Raw genomic sequence first — 20,769 nt, forward strand, 5'->3', positions numbered from 1 at the left:
AATGCATCCACTAGATGGAGCGTTTTTTTTTTTTATTAAGGCGCGTTGTGAGCTTTTAAGAAAATGGAATGCTGTATGTTAATACGAAAAAAGGTTTTGGTGAGCATGTTGGCATGGCGCTCGGAGAATGATTTCAAGAAAATGAATTGCTGAATTGCCCACCCACGGTTTAGACTGTGAAAAAAGGTACAAAAAGGTATGAAAGAAGTTCCAGTTGTGGGGGGAAAAAAAAAAAAAACTCCACACGGTTGGATAGGAATAAAATTTCGGCGGTTCCCTAACAACACCCTTTCGCACGTCAAACATCTCCGAGCATATTTGCGCTGACGTTAAAAAAAGGACTTGAAGCAAAGCCGCGAGTGCAGAGTGTCATGTCGTCGCTCGAGCGACGTCGCTCCTGCTGGCGCCGCGTGGCCACTACATCAAGACTAAGCTCATTAGAATGGATTACATCTGTAATGTATGTGAATTAATGTCACCGTGGTCAAGGGCGACATCGAAGGCTGATGCATAATGGATTAGAGCCACACATACTCCCATCCATCCTCACCGCATCAAGATGCCAACGATGGAGTTTGTGGATTATGCTGCGTTAAGGATCGCCTACAATTCGCCGCTTGTGTATTTCTACGCAACCCGGATCAGTATTCACTCTAATTTAATTTGGGAGTCGTTTACTCTATCCGAGCTTGCTGCATTGGGAGATTCTCCTTGTAAGAATGTTCCTCGTCTCGCCCCGGTCTCCTTGTCGCTCCCAATTTACTTCCCCTTTCGCCTGTCCTTTTTTCGGCGGCAAGATTATTTGATGAGAGATTGCCTTCAATATGTTGAGTCTCCTTGGGGGGTGGGGCTAATGTGTCCTCTAGTGAAAGTTCAAGGTGCTCTTCACCAAAGCAGTCTTCTTTCCATCGGTGTCCTCTACCAGAGCAGCAGTGTAACATGGCACACCAGCACAGCAAAACAATGTTAAGGAAACGCTTCGGCTGTGCCTCGAGTCAACATTGGCGAGGAGTAACTCTGACCAGATGGAGGGAAATGTTCATTCGCCGCTAAACGACGCGGGCTGAGATTGGCTAACACACTTTATTTTGTCACCGGCTACTTATTTCAAGGGCACTCCGAAGATTGTGGTGAAAATGAACAATTAATTGGCAGAGAAAATATCTGTCTGAAAAATTCAGAACTCTGTGGGGGGGAGGGGGGGTTAGCATAGCATGAACTATGTCGCGTACGAACCTCATTACATAACGAATCTGTACATTATAACGGTCGCTTGTCGTCCAAGAAAATATAAATGTAAAAATATGAACATGTATTACAGCATAAACATCCATCCATCCATCCATCCATCCATCTTCTACCGCTTATCCGGGGCCGGGTCGCGGGGGCAACAGCTTTAGCAGGGAAGCCCAGACTTCCCTCTCCCTAGCTACTTCTTCCAGCTCTCCCCGGGGGATCCCGAGGCGTTCCCAGGCCAGCTGAGTGACATAGTCTCTCCAGCGTGTCCTGGGTCTTCCTCGGGGTCTCCTCCCGGTGGGACATGCCCGGAACACCTCACCAAGGAGGCGTTCAGGAGGCATCCCAATCAGATGCCCAAGCCACCTCATCTGTGTACCCAAACTGTACATGTTGGGTTCTCCAGCGTGTGCTGGGTCTTCCTCGGGGTCTCCTCCCGGTGGGACATGCCCGGAACACCTCACCAGGGAGGCGCTCAGGAGGCATCCGAATCAGATGCCCAAGCCACCTCATCTGGCTCCTCTCGATGTGGAGGAGAAGCGGCTCGACTCTGAGCCCCTCCCGGATGACCGAGCTTCTCACCTTATCTCTAAGGGAGAGCCCGGACACCCTGCGGAGAAAACTCATTTCGGCCGCTTGTATCCGGGATCTCGTTCTTTCGGCATAAACATGCCAATTAAAATATGTGTATACAGTATGAAGGAAGAAAAAAAAAAGAAAAAAAATTATCATACAATACAATACATGCTGATTTATATAGCGCTTTCACAACAGCGGCAGCTATAACAAAGCGCTCAACTCATTCAGTACCAGCCAATTCTGGACCAAGTCTGAAAAGACGTTTAAAAACGTCTTTGGGAGTGAATGAGTTAACAAAACAGTTAACATAATCCAAGTCAAATAATAAACACAACACATAACATATAAGACGCGATTCCCTTTGACACGTGATTACGCAATCGCCCCAGAGCGGGTGCTGGCAGTTAAATCCCGAACCTGCGTTTACCCTGACGATGTCGCCTTAATAATGCGACGACTCCAGTTATCGTTTTAGTAGGATGAGCCGTTGCCGTTATTAGCCAATTCATTCCGCCGCATAGTTAAACGCCCCACTAAGGAAGAACTATATTGCGGCATCCATCATCATAAGTATCCTCGTAAAAAGACCCGTGAACCTCCTCGCTTCCTTTGTTTTCCTAATTAGAAATGATGTCTCCAACTTGCGCGCAACTGAGCACCGAGACGGAATTGCCTCGTCAAAATAGTCTTAAAGGCAAAAGACTGCAATTCACGATCCTTGGCGTATCCTGACGAAAGCGTGTCACGCCAACCTGGAAATTGAACGATTAATTGAATTGAAATCGAATTGTACGTAAGCTAATTGTTTGTATTTGTTTGTGTTTCATCATTTTTTTTAAATGCTGATTATTATGAATAATAATATTTTATAAAAAAAAAAAAACAGGACATGACAAAAAAATTTAAGCAATAGGAGTCAAATATTGGTGATTTATTTAATTAATTTTGCAAACTCGTCACCTTTTATCGTCAAATGGAGCCATTAAAAAAAAACATTGGAGTGCTGAAATAGATTTATGAAATAAATAATCCACCAAAAAAATTTAAATACAAAAATTTAAACATGGGCGGCCCGCTAGTCCAGTGGTTAGCACGTCGGCTTCACAGTGCAGAGGTACCGGGTTCGATTCCAGCTCCGGCCTCCCTGTGTGGAGTTTGCATGTTCTCCCCGGGCCTGCGTGGGTTTTCTCCGGGTGCTCCGGTTTCCTCACACATTCCAAAAACATGCGTGGCAGGCTGATTGAACACTCTAAATTGTCCCTAGGTGTGAGTGTGAGCGTGGATGGTTGTTCGTCTATGTGTGCCCTGCGATTGGCTGGCAACCGATTCAGGGTGTCCCCCGCCTACTGCCCGAAGACAGCTGGGATAGGCTCCAGCACCCCCTGCGACCCTAGTGAAGATCAAGCGGTACGGAAGATGAATGAATGAATGAATTTAAACATCTTTTTTATTTGTTTGTTTTTTTCATATGTTGACGCCATATGACGATCATAGCGTATGAAAACTGACGCTTTGCAACCAGCAGCTATTATTCATCCGACGGATCGCTGTCTCGGGTGCAACTATTATCCTTCCTTCCCCAAACTTTATTGCGGCCTATGTTGCTTTTCAGCAAGGCTCCATTTACCAGACAAAGGGCAATCCGAATATTTGTTGCCGCTCTTTAACTGCATCCTATCCGGCCGACGCGTCTCTCCCCCTTGAGCGAGCGGCGAGTCTATAAACTCCGCCGCTAAATTATTAAACAGTGGGTGATAAAACGTGAATGGTGTCGCCGGCGTGGCCATTACGCATTTTTTTTATTTTTTCCACTGTTGTGCCTCCAAAAGCGGGCCGAGCGAGCGCTGTTTATTTCGGGTTTGGCGAAATCTGACCTAAGAATCCACAATTGCCATCGTCAATCCTATGTCACATTTTTTTTTTTAATTTACAGGCAGGGTGAAGTAAAACAAGATACCATATATATGTATTTGTCATCGTTGGCTAATATCAAATATTGCTCCTTAATATTCATTCATTCATTCATTCATTCATTCATTTTCCGTACCGCTTGATCCTCACGAGGGTCGCGTGGGGGTGCTGGAGCTTATCCCAGCTGTCTCCGGGCAGTAGGCGGGGGACACCCTGAATCGGTTGCCAGCCAATCACAGGGCACATAGAGACGAACAACCATCCGCACTCACACTCACACCTCGGGACAATTTAGAGTGTTCAATCAGCCTGCCATGCATGTTTTTGGAATGTGGGAGGAAACCGGAGCACCCGGAGAAAACCCACGCAGGCCCGGGGAGAACATGCAAACTCCACACAGGGAGGCCGGAGCTGGAATCGAACCCGGTACCTCTGCACTGTGAAGCCGACGTGCTAACCACTGGACTACCGGGTCGCTCCTTAATACAGTGAAGTATATTAGCAGAGCTCCTTCAAATCTTTCTGTTCTGTTAAAAGTGAAGCCGGGAAATGAGGTTCGACTGTTCAAAATGGAAATGTATTCATCTGCTGACAATAAACAAATAGCTCCCGCCTCTTTTTTTTTCTTTCCGTCTCAGGAGAATGCAGCTGTCACGACGGCTATTCCCCGGATCTTGTCCATAAGCACCTCTGCGTTCGCAGCGACTGGGGTCAGAATGAAGGGTAAGCGCCGCCTGCGCATGAAAATGGATCTCATGACCTTACGTACAGGTTGTCGTCTCCTTCCACCCAAAAGAAAAAAAAAATGATGAATGAGTTGGTTTTTGAAGTCCGGGTTTTTCACAGTCTTGAGTTTTCTCGCTGTTCGTCTGAATCTGGATTTACTCTGAAGAATGCATTATCAATGTATAGCAAGAGGCAGAAAAACTCCATGCGCGTCCACTTGTATTGTTTGTTTCTTTGAAGAGAACAAATTTCAGATACAGAAACGCGGTGCTGCAAAAGCAGCTTGGAAAGCAGGCACGAACCCAGCGGAGGCATTCAAAAAGAAAAAAAAAACCCAAACAAAGTCTAATGAGCCATGCGGCCAACTGCGGCCATGTTTCACATTGCCGTTCACCTCTGTCTGCCGTCCGCTGGATCCCGTCAACCGCGATCCCGGTTCCCAATCGCCGTTTTGGTGACAGACGGTCGTCTTAGCCGCGCGCAAACACACCTTTTAATGCGTCACTTTTATTTGGGCATCATCGAGCGTGTTCCATCTGCTTCATACACTCAATGTTGTACTTACATTGTAACTGAGCAGCGATGTGATGACATCACTCCTTCTCCTCCTTCCTTCCTCAAAAGGCCTTGGCCGTACGCTAACCTTGAGAAAGGTTACGACCTGGTTACGGGCGAACAAGCCCCGGAGAGAATCTTCAGGTGAGTTGTGGAACGACACGTAAGTGCATGACCCTCTTTGACCATCTTGCCAGTAAGTTGTTGTTTTTTTTTTTTTTTTTTTCTGGGAGGGGGGGTGGGTGGGTGATGGAGCATAAAGATGCCCGCGGAGGAACAGACACAGCTGGCTGGACACGATAATGCAATTCTTGCTGAGGTCTAGTCCTACCAGCGCCACGGGCCTGCTGGTGTTGATTAGAGCGGTAACAGGAGAATGGATTTTCAAAATAAAATAAAAAAAACAAAAAGAAAGAAAAATCCCGTTCCAGTCGCCGATGATCGAGAGAAAAAAAAATGTCCTGTTCCCAGTAAAAATGACTCCCACTTTTCTCATTTTGGAAGTCGGGCAATTAAAAAAATTAATGATGCTAATCAAAGAAAATGTTTGGAATTCCTGAGAAAATTATCAATCTTAAGTGCGAGTCCATTCAACTTGTTTTACTGCCAGTTTAGGTCGACTTTCCATCGTCGACATCTTTCAAGAAGTACGAGCAGATGTGTTTGTAACAAGCGGCAATTTGGAGTACCATTTTGCCGGGCACTGTTAAGTATTTCACCTCGTGATTAAAAGTACACAATTATATCCCGTATTTATGCAGTAAAGACTTCAGCGGACTTTCATTCCTACGGCGGTGACGTAACACATTTTATTTACGTCTCCCTGTTTCCTCGCGACTCCTTTTTATGTAGTTTTAACCTCCACTTTCGCTTGACGTGCGTCGTTATAGAAAAAAATAATCCAAACATGAAATTGGACCGCAGATTCAGGAAGAACAACAACTCCTGATCGATGAAGCCATTGATTAATAGGTGGAGACCGAGGTGTTTTTGTCTGTGTGGCGGATGTCGGGTAAAGACAGGGGCGGAGAAGTTCGCCCTGCTCTTCACTTCCAAGGCGATTGAAAAGAAGGGCTTCATCTCAGCGGGGGGGTTTGGCTTCACACACACATACACAGGGCGCTTTGGAAAACACCGCGAGGATGAGCGAGTGCAAAAAGTGGCACCGTGGAAAATTTACCGGGAAATATTTCTTCATCTGTTACGGCGAGATAGTTTTCCCCCCCCCGATGCGAGTGAGTCGGTGGATTTGGCACGTAAGAAGACGTTTTTTTTGGCATTTGGGGCATCTTTGATGCTGCGCGTTACGATAAGGGGGTGCGATATATAATGTGGCTGTGACCCCAGAGGATTTTTAATTCAATATATCCTCCCAAGATTTTGCATGACAGCATTTGAGCGGATGTTACTCCCCCCCCCCATCCCCCCCACCCCCATCTCAAGCGTTTGTTTGTTTGCTCCGTGTTCTGGGTGAGGCCGATTTTTGTTTCTTCTTGGACTCCTGTGGATTGTCATCTTTGGCTTTCCTCCTGAAGCTTCTTCCGGCAAAAAAAAAAAACAAAAACAAAAAACAAACGGTATTCTTTCCTCATACAAATAGCAGTATGACAAAAAGTACTTTGAGTTAACTTTCAAAACAACATTTCTTTTTTTTTTTTTGCTTGAAATGCTCGTCTCGTGATTGTGCTAACGCAGATCACTCTATAGTCTGGGCCAAGGCTTGTGGCTGCCTGTCAGCAAGAGCTTCGTGGTGCCGCCGGTGGAGCTGTCCATCAATCCCATCGCCAGCTGTAAGACAGACGTGCTGGTGAGCGAAGATCCCGGAGAGGTCAGGTGAGTCCAAATTGTCTTTTTTGGGGGGGGGGGGGGGGACTCACCTATGGACTTCAAACTACAGTCAATTGAATTATAAGACATGACATGTTAAGAATTTCTCACTTTTAAGAAACAGTGACATCATCCATCCATCCATTCATCATCTACCGCTTATCCGGGGCGGGGTCGCGGGTTCAACAGCTTTAGCAGGGAAGCCCAGACTTCCCTCTCCCTAGCTACTTCTTCCAGCTCTCCCCGGGGGATCCCGAGACGTTCCCAGGCCAGCTGGGTGACATAGTCTCTCCAGCGTGTCCTGGGTCTTCCCCGGGGTCTCCTCCCGGTGGGACATGCCCGGAACACCTCACCAGGGAGGCGCTCAGGAGGCATCCGAATCAGATGCCCAAGCCACCTCATCTGTGTACCTAAACTGTACATGTTGGGTTCTCCAGCGTGTGCTGGGTCTTCCTCGGGGTCTCCTCCCGGTGGGACATGCCCGGAACACCTCACCGGGGAGGCGCTCAGGAGGCATCCGAATCAGATGCCCAAGCCACCTCATCTGGCTCCTCTGGATGTGGAGGAGAAGCGGCTCGACTCGGAGCCCCTCCCGGATGACCGAGCTTCTCACCTTATCTCTAAGGGAGTGCCCGGACACCCTGCGGAGAAAACTCATTTCGGCCGCTTGTATCCGGGATCTCGTTCTTTCGGTCACGACCCATAGCTCGTGACCATAGATGAGGGTTGGGACGTAGATCGAGCGGTAAATTGAGAGCTTCGCCCTTTAGCTCAGCTCCTTCTTCACCACGACAGACCGATACAACGTCCGATACAACAGTGACATCATTCGCAGACATTTTGCTCTGCTTTTTTTTTTTTAATGAGTTATTAAAAGCCCATTTCAGGTAGCAGCAGTTTGTGATTAATTCCTGTAACATGGGAAATCTGTCAGACTGCCATGAATAATGCAATTGTCTCTCATTAGCCAAAGGTACGTATGTGTCCTGCGGGAGCGTTTCCATATTGGGGGGCGACGCATTCAAATGAACAGCATCGGCAAACGATCGACCAAAAAAAAAAGCCAGTGAAGTTACCAATCGTGTGTCCAGCGTGATGAATATTTCAAAGGTTTGCAAGGACATTTTAACCCCCCCCCCCCCCCGCCCCTATTTCACCACAGTTGCAAATGTTACTTCTTTTGTTTTTTCTGCTTACCTGATGTAATGGCAGTAAACAAGAATCCGTCACTGTCTCATCCATTTCATTCTCTTGTGGGGGGGGGGGGGGGGGGGGGCGTGATTCAGGGTTTTTTTGGACATCTCTAGCATCCATATTTTCGTCAGTCGAAAGAGATACGCTAGAGTAACCAAACCCGAGTGGCGTCGTGTGATGAATGACTTTATTCAGTGCGATCAAGCCAGACATGAAAATGTGCCATTAGTCAACGTGAGTGACACCGGAAACAAATACATAAATCTCGGCCGCCGGATCGCAAAAGTGTTCACGCTTTGATTTTTATCACTGCAATCCCGCTGCTGTTTTTCCATCTGCTGCATTTACCTTCAATGCCAATGAGATTTTTTGGGGGTTGTTGTTTTGTTTGTTTGTTTTTTTTTTTTTTTACGAAAATGTGCAATATTCAACAGCAGTCAGCATATTTGCGAGAGGCATTAATCAAGCGCATGAGGGGCACACCAATAACACTCTGTAATCACGCCGCCGCACTGCTCTAACTTTGGGCACTTCCCCCCGGCTCGTTCATCATGTGCGCAAGCAAAAAGGCCCGCACCGAGATTTATCGCTGTAGTACATTAGTCACTGTTTCGATATCGTGAATATGCTTTGAGGTCGGCCGAGTTCCAATGGAATTGATTTCACTTTGTCCACCGTTTTGGAAACGCCAGCAGGGAGACGTCGGTGTCTGTTTAATACGTACTTAGTCGTTAGAAGCGATCGCTTGAATTGAGTTGTGTTCACGGATGGACATTCGGGATGTTTTGGGTCCTAAATCGGCAGAATTGATCAGATTCTATTTTTCGGGTTATGTCACACTGAATACCCATCGCGTAGCAAATGTATCGTGTTACTCGGCACAGTTCAAAGGGGTCAATCATAACTGGCGCGTAGCAATACATTCACTCTAAAAAACGACAAGGATTATTGACCTGCATTTTTTAAAATCGCTGCTCTGTATTAAATGCAAACTATAAAATGGCGATAAAGACAAACAGTGCCATCTGGTGGAGTAATGCACAATTGCCATTGCTTCCACCATCACAAGCCTTTCCCGGGCACAATTACGATACCGTTGAAAAGAATTTCTTTGAATTTTTTAATTATCGGCCCTTATTTAGCTCACAGGTTTATTGGAACGCTTTAAGTATTGCGTAATATAACAAAACGCCACCTGAGCTGGGGATTTGCAATGTTTCCAATGTGTCTTGAAACAGGAATCCTGATGGATCGTTTCTCTCTTCGACTCACTATGCAGAAATCCGGTTAGCATGCACCTCACAGCGGCGCCAAAGTCATTATTTGTTGGCCTACCGCACCTTCCCTCGCCTGCGTTTTTCCTCTATATTAAGGAGTCATTTGTCAGCACTTGGAGGTCCTGGCACAAAGAATTGATGTCACATATGGGCTTTTTGAATTTCCCAGCATTGAGAAGCTACACAAAAAGGACAAGGTGGAGGAGCAACAAAAGCAGAGGATGCATGCCGGTTTGCTGTGTGGGTTTACGTAAGCTATTTGTGCTAAGCATAAGCTCAACCCGGGAAAAGTAGCAAAAGGTTTTTAGGTCATTATGTATAAATAAACGCAAGTAAATCAAGAATTGCACTCTGGGTACACGAATAAGGACACGGAAGAGTTGCAAAACGCAACTTTTCAGGATGCACTCTTCCTGCTTCTGCACTTTTTTTTGTTTTTTTGTTACAGAAGAGGCATTTAAGGTTAGAAGTGGACAGAGTGCTTGTCTGAAAGTAATGGGATGTTCTGGGTGAAGATGGGAGAGCAGTTGGAGATTGAATTAAGGCTTTGCACACTTGTTTAAAGTACAGATACAATGAAAAAAAAACCCCCACTTAAGTCCAGTAACGAGGGGCTTTTTTTAATTTATACTTGGTCACTTCCCATTACTATTTTGTAAATTTGTGTATTTTGAAAATTGTAAATAGTACTGCGATTTATCCATTTTGTGTTCATATTGCATTTAATTGAAAGATGTTTGTTGTTTTTTCTTTCTTTCTTCTTTCTTCTTTCTACATACATTCTTGCTGCTGGAGGCTGTAAATGTCCCCAGTGTGGGACGAATAAATAATATCTTATCTTATCCAGTTATAATTGTTCATCATAGTTTGCCAAACTGGAAGTTTGCAAACTCTTCTGAAGTGAATATGTTGACGCGCAGTGGATATTTCCTTTAACGGCTTCACCGCTTCGGACAAATGAACGGCAGTAAAAAAAAATACGACAGAAGACCGTGAAATTTTTCCTAGTCAGCAGTACGCCCGTCTCGCCGTCATTTACGATGTTATAGCTCCTTATAATCAAGTGACTCTCCGGACAACGGGTGGTCTCTGTTACCCCATTACTTGTTGTTTCTTTAAAAATTAAACAAACGGGCCGGCTCACGTCGTCATCCAGTCTGACACCGCGGTTGCACTCGCCCCCGATTTCTCCACTTCATTATAGCACCACATTCAACTGAGAAAATGGCGTCACATTGAATCATCCTTCAATACGAGACAAGCTAACAAAAAGCAACACTGAAGGAGACCGAGGGTCACATGTGTTTACTTTTTCTGGCGTTAGGGAACACATTTTATTGACTGAAGGCAACAGCAAAGTGGACCACTGCTCAAGGTGGAGACGGCGGTGTAAAATATTTCAGGTGAAGCAGTAAGCTAATGCTAGCATGTTTTGGGCACTCGTAGCGTGTGGTGATGTAAATAAAAATCATCTCAAAGATAACATGAGAAATTCTTCGCCGCATATTCAAACATTTACGCAGTGGAAACTTAGCCAAGCAAACGCGAGGACAAATTTGAGGAAGATTATCGGTTCAGTTGTAATGATCTCCGCTTATGTGTCAACGACAACGTTGCTCCTGTCATGAACTAAAGAAATGGCTGAAGGGAAATGGCTGTGCTGTTTGTTTTTGCAACCTGCAGACTAGTATGAGTGCCGCTTTCTTTGTGATTGCAGTGTTTTTTTTTCCCCTCTAAGAAAAAGAAAAAAAAAACCAAGACGCATTCTTTTTCATTACACAAGGCTGCGTGACTCATATCTTAATTGCACCGCCAACTGCAAGGTTATAAGAAACTGCAATACAGACGTGATTATGTTTAGCTGGTGGGGCATTCCTTTCCATTCTCAAACATAAAGCATCTTATTTTTTTCTTCCCCCCCCCCCCTTCTCCCTTTTTAAATGTTCAATCCAGGGACGAAGCCATGATGTCCACATATTTCGAGACCGTCGAGGACTTGCTGGCATCGTTCGGGCCCGTCCGTGACTGCTCCAAAGACAACGGCGGCTGCAAGAAGAATTTCAAGTGCGTGTCAGACCGACGGTTGGATTCATCTGGCTGCATGGTAAGCGTACGACGTTTTCACGTGCTTATTATATTGACGATTGCTGATTATATTGAAGGCTACAGAATATATTATATTTACACGATGCTGCTTTCCAGAGACAACCAATACACGAAAAGCTAAAACGTCCATGATTCTCCCCGTGCTTTTGTGATTTTTTTTTTTTTTTTTTTATCCTGACTGCTAGCTAACTAAGGGCGGCCCGGTAGTCCAGTGGTTAGCACGTTGGCTTCACAGTGCAGAGGTACCGGGTTCGATTCCAGCTCCGGCCTCCCTGTGTGGAGTTTGCATGTTCTCCCCGGGCCTGTGTGGGTTTAGTCCGGGTGTTCCGGTTTCCTCCCACATTCCAAAGACATGCATGGCAGGCTGATTGGACGCTCTAAATTGTCCCTAGGTGTGAGTGTGAGTGCGAATGGTTGTTCGTTTCTGTGTGCCCTGCGATTGGCTGGCAACCGGTTCAGGGTGTCCCCCGCCTACTGCCCGAAGACAGCTGGGATAGGCTCCAGCACCCCCGCGACCCTAGTGAGGATCAAGCGGCTCGGAAGATGAATGAATGAATGAATGCTAGCTAACTAAAACCACCATCACGGTAGTGTGGTGGTTCACCTTGCAGACCTTTAAAAAAAAAAAAATCGGTGTTGGATCATTTGCTTTCACAATTGCCCTTGGATTGACTGACGACTCGTCCTTGGATATAACTTAACGCATTTCGCAATTGCCGTCGCCTCGGGGTTGGAGGTAGCCTCTGAGGGATATATGGCACAAACCCGGGATGCAAAGTCTCGGGTTGATGGAGAAAGTTAAGATTGTCAACACGCATCTGAGTCACAGATCTCAAGGACCCGGCAGGGAGCCACTCGTAGACATAAACAAGGTGGAAACAGGATGTGACACGTTCAAAACATTGACGGCTCTCGGCAAGCATTGTTCGGGAATGGAAGAAAAGCCTTGGAACACTTCACGCCGTCAGGTTCCAATCTGAAGTTCAGAGTTTTGAAAGGTTCCGGTTAAAATACTTGAAGACAACCTGACACACCTCTGCAAGGCGGATTAGAAAAAAAAAAGACAAAAGCCTTCCAGTCGTCAAAGATTAACTCAGAAAATCAGGCAGACACCGGATTATTATTATTTTTTTTCCCCTTCTTTCGCTCTTTTTCCCCCAAATTCATTTGCGTGGGTGTTCTTTCAACCACCCTCGTCAAAGCGGGTGCGAGCAGAGCTGTGATATGCCCCACGCGCAGGGGTTAAAATCCATTCCGGCTGTCCTTCAAGGCTGCCCGCAGCACTCAAGGCATTTGGAATCCATTTGCGAGGAATCAAATTCTTGTCGGAGTCGGCGCGCAAGTTTTCAAGGCATTTCATTCTTGTCCAAGATGATGTTGAGTTTCGTTTTGTTTTCAGGCATGCTAAGCAGATTCTTGACATTGAAAAGCGTGATTGCTTATTGACCTTCACCACTCTTTTTTCAATCAACACTAAAGCCGATTTACATTTTGGATGGATGGATGGATGGATGGAGTTCAATACATTTAAGATTCATTCATTCATTCATCTTCCGAGCCGCTTGATCCTCACTAGGGTCGCGGGGGGTGCTGGAGCCTATCCCAGCTGTCTTCGGGCAGTAGGCGGGGGACACCCTGAATCGGTTGCCAGCCAATCGCAGGGCACACAGAGACGAACAACCATGCGCACTCACACTCACACCTAGGGACAATTTAGAGTGTTCAATCAGCCTGCCATGCATATTTTTGGAATGTGGGAGGAAACCGGAGCACCCGGAGAAAACCCACGCAGGCCCGGGGAGAACATGCAAACTCCACATAGGGAGGCCGGAGCTGGAATCGAACCCGGTACCTCAGCCACGCATGTTTTTGGAATGTGGGAGGAAACCGGAGCACCCGGAGAAAACCCACGCAGGCCCGGGGAGAACATGCAAACTCCAGGAGGCCGGAGCTGGAATCGAACCCGGCACCTCTGCACTGTGAAGCCGACGTGCTAACCACTGGACTACCGGGCCACCCTACATTTAAGATTGAACAAGGTAAATAAATAATAGACTTGGAGACATACTGTATAACAAATACAGAGCGAGTAAAGTAGATGAGGCTCCCTCTGGATTTGCCCTACTTTTTTTTTTTTTTTTAATAACGCAACGTGGCATCCACATTCTAAGTCGAATTTGAAGTCTTTTAGATAGTCGTCGTTATTGCTTCTGATGCTGCAGAGGCGCTTGGTATTTTTTGTGAAACTCTCACAGAGACAATCGTTGCTGGAATTGTTGTCTTTGCCGACGGTAATGAAAATATGAATGTAGTTTTCATGCCTCGGTAGACTACTTTTTTTTTTTTTACACCACCGTGTAGCCAGGGCTCATGTTTTTGTTGATGCCGTATTCATCTGTCATCGGTGTCCTCCCGCTACAACATTCAGATCCCGAAGCAGATGGTGTGATATTTAATGGTGCATCCCCCATCACTTGCCGTACCTTATGGGACAGTTTAGCTACAGTTGTTTAGCTGTGGATTCCCGATCCATCATTTTGACCTGTTTTTAGGGAATTTGGCTGTCTCCAATCTCATTTTGCAGCGTCTCTACTCCCCCAGTGTTCAAACGGTAGAGCCAAGACCAAAAGGTCCACGCAAAGAATGGCAAAAAAAAAAAAACACTTGGCTTCAACCGGTTTGCATAAAGACTCAGCAGGGGAGGATAAATCGCAATTCCTCTCCCATGAGAGGTTTTGTCATCACCTATTACCCACAATCCCTTGTGCGCCCTGACAGCCTCGGTCTCTTTACGACTGCTCTGCTGCACTGCACATCTCATTTTCCCACTGCTACCTTTTTGAAATTCACAGGTTTGATTAAAAAAAAAAAAAATCGGAATTATGTCATCCCTTTGCATTTGCACCTTTGGCCAGATGCTGCAAATTAGACGACAGCACACCCGCGATACTTGTGAAGAGAAAAAAAAAATGACGCAATAGATCGCAAATAGAATCATTGTGAGGTTCCGAACAATGGCCCAAACTTTTAGTGTTTGAGTTGAGTGAAGATTTCCATTTTGTTGCGTGCGATGCTATTGCACGACTGTCTGTGTCCTATGTGTTGTCTTGTGTTATTTTGACTTCAAAATGGCACCGCGAGAGTGGGCTGCCTTTCCAGCAGCGTGTGTTCTACTTCTTCCTTTCATAACTTTGCTGCTGTGAATTGGGAATTTCTCCATTGCGAGACTAATAAAGGTTTTCATATCTTATTTCTGAGTAGCAGCACTCTCTCACGTCGCTCCATTTCAACAGTCTCTGATTACGCAATTATAGGAAGCGCTGCTTGCCATTTGTTCAAATTAGTCATTCAAAAGAACATTGACATATGTTCAGTTTAAATGTCGATTAAAACTTTTTCTCGGGAAGGCATTTGTTTTTTTTTTCCCCCCCCCCACTTTGATGGAGCTCTTGCCTCAGATCCCATTACATTGCGCAGATGTGCCTAAACCTCGGCAGACTTTTAGTGCGTGTCGTCTTTCTATATATCACAACCAAAGCGGCTTTTGCTCTCTTTGTTTGCTTTGTTATCCGCCCTCTTTCGGAGAAAGCGGCTTTTAAATACCTTTGGCCGTCAAGCTGAGCTACAATCTGATGGAGTCGCGGGACAAAGCAACCTTCGGTCCTCATTTGTTATGTTGTCACCGGCGGAGTGTAGCCGAGACGTTATTTAAACCACGGCCGCTCTCCTCGGGGGTGCACAATGAAGAGGTGGGTGGGGGTTGCGGGTGATTGCACAATGGAGCCATTAGCTAAGTGTACATAAGCGCAGATTGTTCTTATTACCTTGTCCCCCTTTTCTAAGACGATTGGTCATTGTCACTCCCGCGAGCACAGACACGAAGATGAAGTCAGCCTTTTAGATAAGTGAGAAAGATGACAAAGTGGCGTGTGTGTGTGTGTGTGTTTTTTAAATCTCATTGAAATGTAGTGTGTAGTCCAGTGGTTAGCACGTCGGCTTCACAGTGCAGAGGTACCGGGTTCGATTCCAGCTCCGGCCTCCCTGTGTGGAGTTTGCATGTTCTCCCCGGGCCTGCGTGGGTTTTCTCCGGGTGCTCCGGTTTCCTCCCACATTCCAAAGACATGCATGGCAGGCTGATTGGACGCTCTAAATTGTCCCTAGGTGTGAGTGTGAGTGCGAATGCTTGTTCGTTTCTGTGTGCCCTGCGATTGGCTGGCAACCGATTCAGGGTGTCCCCCCGCCTACTGCCCGGAGACAGCTGGGATGGGCTCCAGCACCCCCCGCGACCCTAGTGAGGATCAAGCGGTTCAGTAAATGGATGGATGGAAGGATCTTGACACGCTGGTGACCTTTGACCCAAAGGTCAAGCAGCCGGGGTCGAGACTTCCTGCCTGCCAACCCTCGCCCGATTTTAATAGCCAGGCTGTCTTAATTTAATCTGCGTGAATCGCAAAGGAGGCTTTGGGAAACGCTTTGCCCCACGTAATATTGCCATACGGTTTATGGTACACTATATTGCATCGATAGTCGATGAGATGAAGCCGAGCCGCCGCGATTGCGAGTGGGACGAGGCGCTTTCAAGGGGATACTAACTTTTGTCAACAAGCTCATTAGCACAGTTGTCCATAGGATTGACTTCCTCTCACCATTCAAACAGAGAATTAGTGGATGATTAAAAAAAACTAAACAAAATTAGCTCAGAGATTTGTACAAATTCTCTAACGGCATTTACAGTAAGCGGCAATGATGTCTCAACTTTGGTTGGTGTGGATCCGCTGTGCGCATTTGGTTGTTTTTTAACGCGCGCTTTGCTTTGGATTGCTCCATTTTTCTATAGTTAATTAGTGCCGGTATGTGTGTGTGTGTGTTTTTTTTAAATCTCCTCAAGTGTACTCTGGAGTCAAACATCATTTCGCTGGTAATTATCGGTGTAGTGAATGTCTCATTTGTAATTGCCCTGCGAGAGAGTGCGCGCATAGTAAACACCCTACCAAGTTTGCTTTATGACAACGCTCAGAATTGATTTCAAGGACCTGCACGAGACTATTTGAAAACTTTCAAGAGGGAAACATCTTTTTTTTTTATTTTATTTTTTTTTATATAATAAACCATTGTAATCACAAAGACTTTGATCGTACACAATGGGTGTCAATTCAACATACGTGACGGTGGAACCTTGAAAAGTTTGGTGGAGATGCAGAACGACCTGCTCAATCAAAATATGCAAAACATTTCCTTGTTTGTTGAATTTCATGGTTGATTTAAGGGTAGGCACTTTTGGAGACTGTTTGAAGACCGTACAAGCCATTTTAAAAGTTTTTTTTTTCATTTAAAAGAATCGTACGTTAATTTCTTCAATGTTGGTCTGATACCGTCTCGGTTCATGGTTGCGTTGTTATATTTCTTTGAGAAATGTTGCCGCTTCTCCCTAATCTGCCTGAGTTGATTTGCTGCAAGAGAACAGGCTGGAATACATAGAATTAAGGGGGGCGGGGGGGGGGGGGGGGTCTCTGCTCCCTTTTGCACTCGCGTCTGCGGAAGATCTTGTGAGACAGCGAGGACGATTACTCACTTTTACTCATTTTATTCACTTGCCGAAAACGACAATCGTGAAATTACACAGCCCCATCGTGATGAACGACTGCATTCTCACTCGACTCAACTTGATATTACATTTGGGAAACGCACAAAATGGATCTGATGCTCTCTTCCTTTTTATTTTATTTTTTTTTTTTCGTTTCAAAAAGACGTTGAAAAACCCTGACGTCACGTCAGACTTGTTCCAAAAGCTTCTCCGGGTGGCTTTGTGTGCGAGACAGACTCCACCATCATCATCATCATCATCATCGTTTGCGCTTTTAGCATCTGCTAGTAGGTGCTAGGTGGCAGTTAGGTGTCCGTGATTTCTAACAACTGTTTTTTTAAAATGCGAGAAACCCCACACATGACGAGGAGAAGGTGTGGAGGTGTACTCCTGATGACCAACACAGCCTTCCACACATATTATGACAATTTTGAGTCTCCACCCCCTATAATAATAATAATAATAATACATTTTATTTATAAGCGCCTTTCAAAACACCCAAGGACACTTTACAATAACAAAAAACACAAAACAATACCGCGTATCTGGGCTGCTGCTGCTGAGAAACACAATGAAGAATCGCTTTACTTATTTGGCCAGATGATTGATGTGCGTATAGGAATTGCGTCTCGCTGGCAGGACAATTTATTCTTAGTCCAAACACGTTTGCATGAAAGAATAATTGGTTTGATCCAACAAATGTGTTTGATGAATAGCTTTCTGATAATATAGATCAAAGAAGAAAAAAAAAAAGTCAGAGGCCGTTGTTATGACATAAAGCGGCCTTCACGTGGGAAACGGCAGATGCCGAATGAGCTGATGCGTATTTTAATTTAATTTAATTTTTTTTTTTTGCTTCTACTTTTCACTTCTTTGATTCCCTCTCTCTTGATATCCACTGCTCACTCCTCCACTCTGATCTCTGCCGCTACCTGTGCCTCCTCAGTGGCGCCTGATTAAAATGCATGTGCTGACCCTTGTGCCTTCTTCGCTTCTTCTGTCTCCCTTATCGCCCCCCTGCCTTCTCTTTCTCCTCCTTCTCCTCCTCCTCCTCTTGGCCTGCGTGTCTCCCGTGCAGTGTCCTAATGGGCTGAGGCCAATGAAGGACGGCTCCGGTTGCTATGACTACTCAAGGGGCATCGACTGCACCGACGGCTTTAACGGAGGCTGCGAGCAGCTGTGTCACCAGCAACTCGCGCCCCTCGAAGACCAGCCCGGCTCCAGCAACGTGCTCATGTACTGCGGGTGAGGATTTTTATTTATTTTTTTTTTTTGTTAAATCACTTGGTAATTCAACTGTGCCCAAAATATTCTTTGCAAACTTTGGCTATTGACTTAGAGCACCTCTCCTTGTGCATTTTCGATATCATGTATCCTGTTCAGAGTTGATGGCAACTGGAGCCACTCTACCTGGACTGGTTGCAAGGCTGTGTAAAAAAAAAAATGGACATTTCCTTTAAAATTTCATTTTTTCAGGCAGTTCGGGTGTAGCTGCATGGAATTGGCTCCAACAAGCGAGACAGGCACACACTGTTGATTTATCCAAGTTCATTGTGGGGACGTTTCATCTTTAACCTTTTCATTCCGACAGATGAAAATCATCACATCTGGATTTCAAAATCCGCCGTTCCTCAGGCTCGCATGGGTTTCCCTCACACAATCCCAAAACCCGATTCTGAATCGTAGACTCTAAATTGGACACGTTCATGGGCGTGACGGGCAACTAGTCCAGGGTGTAATTCGCCTTCCGTCAGTTATGCTAAGTTGTACTTACACTGCACAAGAAACTACAATTCACATTTCCCTAACACGCACTGTTGAACATCGGAGTCCACGTCCGATCATCTCACTGCTACACGTGATTTTGATTTTGCCACCATGCGGTCGTTTTTGACATTGACGGTTGCTTTATTAAGCCAGGTAGAATGAATCGATGCCAGAGTGATGTAAATGCCACAAATCAGAGATCTGTACGGTGATACGGATATACCACTGCTAATTAACTTGGTAGAAAAAGCCTTTTAATTGGCTGTCATCGTTCAGACGGTTTCTACGGACTTCCAATGCGCAGGATAATGTGGTGATGGCCATCTGCTGATCCATTCGCATAACTCATCCGGTAAACCCGCTCGGCAAAAAGTCAGGAAATGACAGGTGAAGGATATTCTTCGCTACGGGGACCGTGTCACAGCACATTAGCTCCTTTTATTTCCTCACGGAGCCACCGTCATGAAACCCGAGGCGGTCTTCTGTCTGTTAAATATCCTTATCTCGTCATCCGCCAGGTGACGTACGATACGTCACGGTGGAAAAGCTTTCACCACCCCCCATCGCTTCTTCAGGTGTGTGCAGGAGTACAAACTGGCGGCAGATGGGCGCTCGTGCTCGCTGCAGTCCGAAAACTGTGAGGGTCCCAAATGTCCGCGGCAGGCCATCCACTTCAACGTGACCTTGTTCGGCGAAATGCTGCATGGATACGACAACAAAAGCCAACAGGTCAACCTGGGCCGGATCTTTCAGATGACCTTTCGGTAATTAAGCCCGCATCTTCATACGGATGTCATTTACATATCGATATAATAAGTGTTAAAACGAGCCTTACTGTTTTCGTGGCTACACTTGTTTAACCTGCTCATCCATGAACGGTGTCAATCACCTTCTGGGGTTCATTCATTTCTTGGTGGGACAATGCCGCATTTTTGTTCAACTGTACTTCAACTAGAGATCCCGGATACAAGCGGCCGAAATGAGTTTTCTCCGCAGGGTGTCCGGGCTCTCCCTTAGAGATAAGGTGAGAAGCTCGGTCATCCGGGAGGGGCTCAGAGTCGAGCCGCTTCTCCTCCACATCGAGAGGAGCCAGATGAGGTGGCTTGGGCATCTGATTTGGATGCCTCCTGAACGCCTCCCTGGTGAGGTGTTCCGGGCATGTCCCACCGGGAGGAGACCCCGAGGAAGACCCAGGACACGCTGGAGAGACTATGTCACCCAGATGGCCTGGGAACGCCTCGGGATCCCCTGGGGAGAGCTGGAAGAAGTAGCTAGGGAGAGGGAAGTCTGGGCTTCCCTGCTAAAGCTGTTGCCCCCGCGACCCGGCCCCCGGATAAGCGGTAGAAGATGGATGGATGGATGGATGTACTTCAACTAATTTGCAAAATGCATTGCCCCCAAAAAAGTGGCATGTCACTGCGGTGGACTGCCACTCAAAAGAGTTTCCCTGCCCAAGTCACCGCAGTGGACATTTGTTCCAAAGTGTCTGTCTTGAAGATGCATGAATCAAAATTTTGCCTGAGTCACTCCAGGGGGCGGCCATTGAAAATCTTTGTCCCTGCTATGTTCTCAAACTCCATTAGTGTTCGTGTGTCATAGACTTGAGAGGCACAGTTTTGTCAAGCTGCATTTTGGAGTACCTCAGGGGCCCCCCCGCATGCCACTTCAGCTCATTATTTTTGCCAGCCTCATGTGCCGGTCCATATTGAATATAGGATCCTCTCTTGAGGCCTTGCTTCACATATTTTCTGTTTATTCCCCACGTCTCCGAAGAGACATCATCTGGAAACAACGGTAACCTTTATCGGTTTTAAAAATTCTCCCGGGAGGAAAGCGGCTCGACGTCTTACAATAGCTCTCGCCACGATCAAGTGTGTGCGCAACACTGACCGTGTCTTGAGTGACAAGCGGACGAGGAGACTCGTCATGATTTAGCATTGAGACCCCCCCCCCCCCCCCCCCTGTTGGCAGATCCAATGTCAAACGGGTTATATTCAGTCCGCTGCG

At 46.2% G+C, this 20,769-nt stretch overlaps 1 protein-coding gene and 2 long non-coding RNA genes across 10 annotated transcripts in view; 2 read left to right on the forward strand and 1 right to left on the reverse strand.

Annotated features, from left to right (window-relative positions):
* Nucleotides 1–20,769, forward strand: part of LOC127590903 (uncharacterized) — a 355,000-nt gene that overhangs the window by 244,165 nt on the left and 90,066 nt on the right. The gene's annotated exons all lie outside the window — the stretch shown is intronic.
* LOC127590863 (astrotactin-2-like) overlaps nt 1–20,769 on the forward strand; it is a 138,471-nt gene that overhangs the window by 61,435 nt on the left and 56,267 nt on the right. For 4 of the 7 annotated variants that reach the window (XM_052050371.1, XM_052050373.1, XM_052050370.1 and 1 more), the window contains exons 8-13: nt 4,365–4,449; nt 5,077–5,151; nt 6,703–6,840; nt 11,259–11,409; nt 17,942–18,240; nt 19,338–19,526. In XM_052050371.1, coding sequence (XP_051906331.1) covers nt 4,365–4,449; nt 5,077–5,151; nt 6,703–6,840; nt 11,259–11,409; nt 17,942–18,240; nt 19,338–19,526 — 937 coding nt within the window. The remainder of the gene's footprint in view (nt 1–4,364; nt 4,450–5,076; nt 5,152–6,702; nt 6,841–11,258; nt 11,410–17,941; nt 18,241–19,337; nt 19,527–20,769) is intronic. The other 3 variants (XM_052050372.1, XM_052050375.1, XM_052050374.1) reach the window with 3 other exon arrangements.
* LOC127590902 (uncharacterized) overlaps nt 1–20,769 on the reverse strand; it is a 48,472-nt gene that overhangs the window by 26,951 nt on the left and 752 nt on the right. Inside the window, exon 1 of one of the 2 annotated variants that reach the window (XR_007959789.1) lies at nt 4,157–4,199. The exons of the other annotated variant lie outside the window; for it this stretch is intronic. This is a non-coding gene — a long non-coding RNA (uncharacterized LOC127590902). Of the gene's footprint in view, nt 1–4,156; nt 4,200–20,769 lie in introns of those variants that run through there. 2 annotated transcript variants of the gene reach the window in all.

Source organism: Hippocampus zosterae, chromosome 18 (assembly GCF_025434085.1).
Source record: "Hippocampus zosterae strain Florida chromosome 18, ASM2543408v3, whole genome shotgun sequence".
NCBI classification, from domain to species: Eukaryota; Metazoa; Chordata; class Actinopteri; order Syngnathiformes; family Syngnathidae; genus Hippocampus; species Hippocampus zosterae.